Source organism: Medicago truncatula, unplaced genomic scaffold (assembly GCF_003473485.1).
Source record: "Medicago truncatula cultivar Jemalong A17 unplaced genomic scaffold, MtrunA17r5.0-ANR MtrunA17Chr0c03, whole genome shotgun sequence".
NCBI lineage: Eukaryota > Viridiplantae > Streptophyta > Magnoliopsida > Fabales > Fabaceae > Medicago > Medicago truncatula.
The window spans coordinates 2,501-10,000 of record NW_024340364.1 but is presented as its reverse complement, the minus strand read 5'-3'; the positions used below and the strand labels follow the sequence as shown (position 1 = coordinate 10,000).

The following is a 7,500-nucleotide window of genomic DNA, read 5'->3' as shown; positions in this document are numbered from 1 at the left end:
CGAGCCTGGAATTTCTGGGAAAAGGTATACTACGCAAGAAGAGCTCCTCCCCCCTAGATCTTTGCTTAGGAAAAAAAAAAGTCGAGTAGTCGTAATTCGAAAAAAATGAAGGTGGGGCTGGGCAGTAGCACCGAGATCTCATAGAGGAGGCATTTTTATCGCGGGCTCCCTTTTAGATGTGGATTTTGGTGGTTTTTTTTATGCAAGACGAGTGAAATGGGAAAAGAAAGGTGGAGGTTGACCTGCTTTGTGACAGATGTGGAATGGAGCCTGAATCTACCATTCATGTTTTAAAGGGCTGCCCCTGGGCATCTGGCATTTGGCTACTCTGCCCATTAGCCCTTCATACTCAACAGATGCAGGCTCTCTCTCAGATTGGGTGAAGGAGATGGGGAAGTGTCTTGATGAAGAGCAGCTGGAACTGATGCTAGTAGTTGCATGGGCTTTATGGAGTGATAGAAATTTGCTGCAGTTCCAGGACATACAGAACTATCCTGTGGATGTGGTGAACAAAGCAATCAGCTTCTTCGAATAGTATAAGAAGGAGAAGCTACAAATTGTGCAAACACCTATTGGCAGCCCCACCCCATAGTGTTGATTATTTTAATACTGATGCTGCTATTTTTAACCAGCAAGGGATTGGCTGCTTGCTTCATCCCGCCCTTCCTTCCCTCACCTGTCCCACGCGCTCTTTGATGCCGAAAATCCTATGTTCTGAGTGACCATGAACACACTGCTTGAGACCCTTCTTTCTTGTGAATGGGTACGAAAGAAAGCAATTCTTCGCATCACTCCTTCCTTGGATTAGTAAACTACTATCGATAATTCGTGGAGGGTTCTTCAAGGGCCCTGACCGATAGGAATCAAGGATGAGTCTCTACATCTATCTTATATCTGTTCATTTAGGATTAAAAAGGCTTTAGGAAGACAATGAGATCTCAGACTTTCCTGAAAGCTTAGTAAGGGAGTCCTAAGTCGAATAGCCTTATTCAATTCAATGATTTTTGAGTGAATACCCGAAAGAATGGACAACCCACGGGGTCACTCTGTTCTTAAAGACTCATGTTATCGTTCACGCTTCCCGGCCAGGGATTCAATACCTAAAAGGCAGCTACATGTCTACTATTTATTCATACTTTAGATTAGAAATGAAGGACTCTCTCTATCCTGAGTTACTCAACCAGACCCGGACCTTACTCATACTTACTTCCCGGTACTCAAATCCGCTATTTCTCAACCGGACTCGAAGACAGTGTTCTAACCATTTCAAAGTGCTAGTACTCGAGGAATGGCAGAAGATTGCAAAGACTCGAGAACAGAAAGGGCATTGGCATCGGGGCTAGAAAGCAAGAAAGGAAAGCTGGAGAGAGATAGCCCTTTTCTAAAGTATATATAACCATTCTAAAGGCTTATAATCAAACGGACTCTCAAACCATAAGGCATGGGGTTCGCTTGAAAGTTAAATTCATGAGCTTGTTAACGGTACCTGGGCACCTCTTGCTAGCTGTTCTACCGCCATCTTTGATGGCCTGTAGCTTGATTTCGAACAGAGAAATTGCTTCTTTCTATTAAAGGATAGACGAGCACACGTACGCGAAAGAAAGCCAAGGAAAGAGCGGCAAAAGCTTTTTATCTTTTATTTAAAGAAGTAGATGCCATGAGGATGCCCAATGGAGAAAAAGATGTCAGCTGGGGGATTCAAGCTCTATACCTTACCTCTCCCAAAGGGCAAAGAAAAGGCCTATAATCAACGCAAAGGGGAGCTCTAAGGATAGGATACAGGCAGGGATAGAAAGATAAGAAAGAAAGGCAAAGGTGGGCTAGCTCAACTTCTGAGGCTACCATGGATGCTTTTTAGATACAGGGAGAACATGAAATGAAAGTCAAGTGGAGTAGGGTCAGGTGAAGAGGCAACTAGCTCCAACTGCTAGATGAAGCTACATTCTGGAAGCGAAGTAGGAACTAGTCAGAGAGGTACTCAACCCCCTCACCTAGAAGTTATCAAGGCAAAAGATAGATGTATGTGCCTATCTCATGTGGTTTTTAATATATATTAACGTCCTTGGTAAGTAAGTGCTTTTAAACAAGAATTTTATTAGCCTGACTCTAACAAGTAAGCAAGTAAACTACCTTAAGCTCCCTCAAAAGTCTTAAGTGAAACTTAACATTTATTCCTATTTAGCTTACTGGCTTCCTTTGGGGCTCTTTTTTAGCCCACCTGAAAGTGCCAATACGGGACCTTGTGCCTTAGCACACATGCTCTTTCTCTTCCTATTCCTTTCCTACTTGATTATTTGATTAAGCCCTGTTGATCTTCAATCTATCGCTTGTTCTCCTTGCGAGGTGGAACCACACTATACTTTACTTCCAGTGGGCTATTTACATCAAAGACGAATCCATCTGAAACCACTAATTCGGATGAAAGCAAACTACTAAGGAAAGAAATTACCTTCCTCTACTGGGATTGACTCGCTTAGAAGGGGTCCCATTCCTTTGGCAAAGGCCCTAAGCTCTGAGTAACTCCTTGTCTCATTGATCCGAAAATAAAGGCATAAGTCCCACGTGTACTAAGCCCTCTCTCTATTATATCTTCTTCCATCCCTAAGAGCTAGAATGAATCAAAGAACTCTGAACTTCCCTAATAGTCGACTAAGACCTCTTCTTTATCTTATTTATCATAGTCGATTGATAGCCCGCCTAAATCGAGAACCCACTCACGGAACACTCACTAGAATATAAAGGCCTGAGGGAGCGGGAAGGCATGGTCTTTCACCCGGGCCGGGCGCTACCCTTCTTCTTTCCGGGGTGCGTTGGTTTGCTGTGTGGGTGGTATGTCTTCCTTATTCAGTGGTTAGTGTTGGTAAAGTTAGAGTGCCAAGCGCTGGAATGAAAGCGGTGCCCCGACGTCGGACACTCTTATTGTAGAATGTCAGGACTGGGTTGGAGCCTGCAGGGACTTCTTTACATAGCCGAACGGTCCTTTCTCTCTTTCTCTATTGAAATCGTTCGTAGAGGCCTTCTTCTTTAGTGGCCAACCCGCATGGCTGGTTTAGTAATTTTATTTCTCCGTCCACTTCAAAGCGGTCTTCTTCTAATGACAGAGTCCGGATCAAGTTGCTATATGGAAAAGCTTTGTTCTACCCCTTTTTATGTGTCTGAGGTCATCTGCCTCCATTTGCGTGGGTTTTGGAAAGCAGACTTTTGATCCTTCATTTTTAAGGTTGGGGACTGATTCTACTGTTGAATATTAGAATCTTCCAGTGATAAAGAGGAGCCCTCGTGTCCCTTCCTTCATCAGTCTTTCTCATGTTCTAGGTCCCTGCTTATCTGTCATGGCGTTCCTTGGCTAAGTCTGAAAGCCCTTTTGTGTCAAGACTGGCCTACCATTCTTCCATCTCCGTGTCTCACGTAAGAGAAGGTTAGCGATCCTACACAGATTCTCAATCAATATGCATTGAATAATGGTCCACTCCCTGGGTAAATCATCTTTCTTTCCCTGCGATAACAGCTCTTCTTCAGCTACCGAAGCTTGCAGGTGTGTAGCTGCACCGAGCTTTCTTTTTTGAATTCGGGTTCCCACGGTATTGATGAGAGCCTTTTTTCCTCGGATCATGTTGTCTGACGTCCTTCCTGATGAGACCTTTTTCAAAGTCCCTTGTTTTAATTCGACGAAGAGCTTCTTTATCTTACGCAATTTCGAGATCAGGATATTGAAGAATACCTTCGACGTGTAGCTAAGTAGCTTCGGATTCCTTTTCCTTGGTTGCCGATCATGAAGAATAAATATAACAGAGTCCACTCCTCTCCCTATTCTATAGGTCGAGCTATTTCATACCGTCAACTCTTCCTAGTAGCTACCCTTGCTAGCATTGTGCTTTGGAATCGATTCTTTATCAATGGCCCACCCTTTCTTTGAACCTTGTCAATGATCGAACTTAAAGATATGAACTGAGTGCCATTTGATGAGTAACTGAGAACAAGGGAGAGGGATATGGAAAGGATGAAGTAATGAAAGACGAAGTCATTGCTAGTAGTAACGACTTGTCACGATCCATTGGTTCATATAAAATCCATGTCCTAGGTGTATCAAAAAACATTCTTTTCGCTAAGCGTATATAATAAAATAGAGTGAAAGGTCCACCCCGAAAGGGGGTACTAACTAACAGCTGAGTCCTCTCCGAACCGCAGGAGATAGTTGCCCATCATACGGCTCACCAACTTAACTTGCCTCTATGGGAGACTCGCTCCGGGCAGGTTCGGATTACAATACACGGCTCTACGAAGGAAAGGGTTGGTGGGTTGGGAACGTTTTCAATATTATTATTTTTCCGCGATGAGAAATGCAAGACGAAAAAGGAACCCATCTTTTCGACTGGGAAATGCGAGTCTGTTTTGTCCACTTTCTCCATCCCTCTCTATCAAAATGATATAAAAGGAAGGCGAGCTTGCTTCTTATTATCGTGTTCGATCTCTTCCATCTCTGCCCCGCTCGTTGTCACCTATGTTGAAGAAAGGTTTGGAACCCTGTAGAGAATGAGGAGGGGCCAAGGATCTTCCTCTCAACAGTGCTTCTCGGGGCTCCACTCTCCCCCCCCTGAATAAGTAAGGCCCCGTTAGCCTGGGCGAGGGAATAGGGAATAAGGATGGAAGCCCCCTTCACTCTGCCAGGGACTGGACAGGGGTTAGCTCTGTAAATGTGTAGAGCCGAGTGTAGTGTGGTGTAGTAGTTGGCACTTCTAGGCCCCTTCCCGGCTACTGGACCACTCCAGTTCTTTGGGTACTACGGACCCTCTGCCATCCATTGCAGCCGAGCCGTTTCATGAGCGGGGGGGGGCTAAGCGCAGTTCTTTGAATCAAACGTTGAATGAAATCGATTCTTTTTTAGATATAAAAATCGAAATCGGATAGGATAGATGGATGGATCTATCTTTCTATTAATATATATGACTAAAAAAAATGGATTTCTTTAAGTAGCGCCCCAAATCCTTGATTTGGCCAGGAAAGACTGCACTGCTTTGGGCCCAGGAAGCGAAGGGAATGAGCTCGGCTGCTTATCCTCCACACTTATTTTTTTTCTCCGTGCCCCTTTCGCATGCGCTTCGCGCGCCATTGGCGCTTTGCTCTCCTCTTATTCTTCATTGGACGGTTCGGATGGACTTCGCCGTTCTTTCCCAACAAAAATAGAAAAGGCTGTATCACATCGAGATGTCGATTCGTTTTCCGCCCCCAATGAGATGGGGAATTGTTAACCCCCTATTTTTACTTTTTTTTGGACCCTTCATCTTTCTGAATGGAGGCCCGGCTCGCGTCGTTCCAACAACCGGCGGGGAGCACCTCAGTATACGATCGCGCGCAGTAACTGGGAGTCCTTTTTTTTACACCTAAGGCAAACTTCAATTCACCAAACCAAGGTTCATCTCGTGTAGTGATTGTGGACTCGTACAAGGATATTGAGTAGACGGTTGATGTTTCAGACTCGACCCTATCTTTCGTAGCATGCATTCCCATCGGTGTCGCAACTGATTCGGTAAGCTACGTGTCCGGTGCACGGAGAACTGCCTTAGGTCCCCCAAACTGACTGACTCGTGGCAACCTTCCGGCCGCCCAACAACCTATAACGCTAGTCACTACTCCCACTGGGGCTAGGAAGTAAGCCCCACAACCCAAAGCGGCGAAGAACAAATAGAATTTGCTACAAAAGCCGGCTAACGGGGGTATTCCTACGTATGAGAACATAGTAATGGAGAAGGTTATAGCCGAAATAGGATTCGTTTTGGCTAGAGCGCCCAAATCTGCTATATATTTGACACGGGTTTGCCGTAATGCTAAAACTATGGCGAATGCATCTATCGTCATTAATGCATAAATAAAGATACCAATTAGTAGTGATTGAATTCCTTCTATGGTTCCACATGAGAACCCAGTACGAATATAACCTACATGTCCAATTGAACTATGAGCTAGAGGTCTTTTTACTTTCGTTTGGGCCATGGCGGCCAGTGCTCCTAAAATCATAGAAGCAATGCTGCAGAAACAGAAGATTTGTTGCAATGTAGCTCCATAGGAACCATAAATAGAAACACGTGAAATATTAGCAAAAATAGAAATTTTAGGCGCAATAGAAAGGAATGCTGTAACCGGGGTGGGTGAACCCTCATAGATATCAGGTGCCCACATATATAGAGTCAAAAGAGATATGGAGTCCGAAGGGGAGGGGGGTTTTATTCGGGGCTTGAGAGATGGAATAGATAGGGCCCAAAAAGTGTTGAATTCGCCGCTGGGGAATTCACACGAAAGGGAACGAAGAATTCTCGACGAAAAAAAAGTGCTCTCTGAACCGAACGTGAAAGTAGTTTTCCATCAGACGGCTGTTCCCGTAACTCCACTCTCCACTTGGATTATATATCCAAAAAGGTCCGCTCTTGGCCATTCCACACGCTGCCTAGCAGAGGCGTGGTTATCTCAAGTGGATTCTCTCTTTTTTAGTAGATGCCGAACCTGCTGCCCCATCGACTAAGAAGGGGGCGGACGCACTACATGGACCCCTTCCTTTCTGTTGTTGCCAGCGCTTTCCCGGGCCGAGATATAAAGGGCAGGCAACGAAGGCTGCTATCCCAAGAGGCCTGCGGGCGGAACGCGGAGAGGGCCCCAAATCATACCACCGCGGTCGAAAAAGCGTGTTCCCTTCAGATAACACGCACCGTAGGCCATCCTCGGCCTTCTTCGTTTTCGATGATAAATAAATAAAAAAATATCGATCTCCGAAAGCGTTTTCCTTCCCCCGCCGCATCTCCCTCCCTTCGTCGAGCCTTTCCTTTAATGGTTGGGGGAAGCATTCCCTTATCTGAACTTGGCGGGCATTCTTTCCAGCCTTATTCAAATGGGGGGGGGTTGGTTTGAACATAGGATAGGCTAGGCTCAAACATGATTTTAAGATCCTAGCTACGCCATACGTTCAATACATAATCTGGAAAGCTGCAGGGATGACAAAAAGAGGGCGCTTTCCTGTGTTGCACTGAAAAAAAAAGAAACCTAACTAAGTAAGAGAGAGAGAAGATGGATCCTATCCCCTATATCGAACACTAAATCCTATCTATTGATAGAAAGATCTTCGTCAAATACCGGACTTTGCCTTTTTTTAGGAATTCCTCAGACTCATATCCAAGGCAGCTTACCACAAGCACCCCACCCCATACGACTAGTTGGGGTTCGCCTTTTTAATCAAACAAAGTCAGTATAAGTAGTAGGGGCTTCATAGCTACTTTCATTCTAAAGGAAACCGAAGAACCAACCTTTAGTCAATAGGAGCCCTACTTCCCTCTTTGCGACCTCATCACTTCAAAGCGCAAACCCATTTCTTTCTGAGTCACCGGGCGGAGCGCACCTTTGGTACTTCAGTAGGGCGAGCTTTTTGATAGTGACTTCTTTCGTTTGGTAGGGCGACGAAAGAAAGGCTACTTCAATCTAGGAAACTCGAGAGGGTCGCCTTAGGAAGCGTTT

General features: G+C 45.1%; 1 protein-coding gene across 2 annotated transcripts in view; it reads right to left on the bottom strand.

Moving 5' to 3' along the window:
• The window catches only part of LOC120577846 (NADH-ubiquinone oxidoreductase chain 2), an 11,451-nt gene that overhangs the window by 1,490 nt on the left and 2,461 nt on the right, over positions 1 to 7,500 (bottom strand). The window contains exons 2-3 of one of the 2 annotated variants that reach the window (XM_039829736.1): positions 5,608 to 6,179; positions 1 to 4,124 (exon numbers count right to left, since the gene is read on the bottom strand). The exon at positions 1 to 4,124 is cut by the window's left edge and continues 1,490 nt beyond it. In XM_039829736.1, the coding sequence (XP_039685670.1) occupies positions 3,936 to 4,124; positions 5,608 to 6,179 (761 nt within the window). In that variant the 3' untranslated portion in view covers positions 1 to 3,935. Of the gene's footprint in view, positions 6,180 to 7,500 lie in introns of both variants that reach the window. The other variant, XM_039829737.1, reaches the window with a different exon arrangement.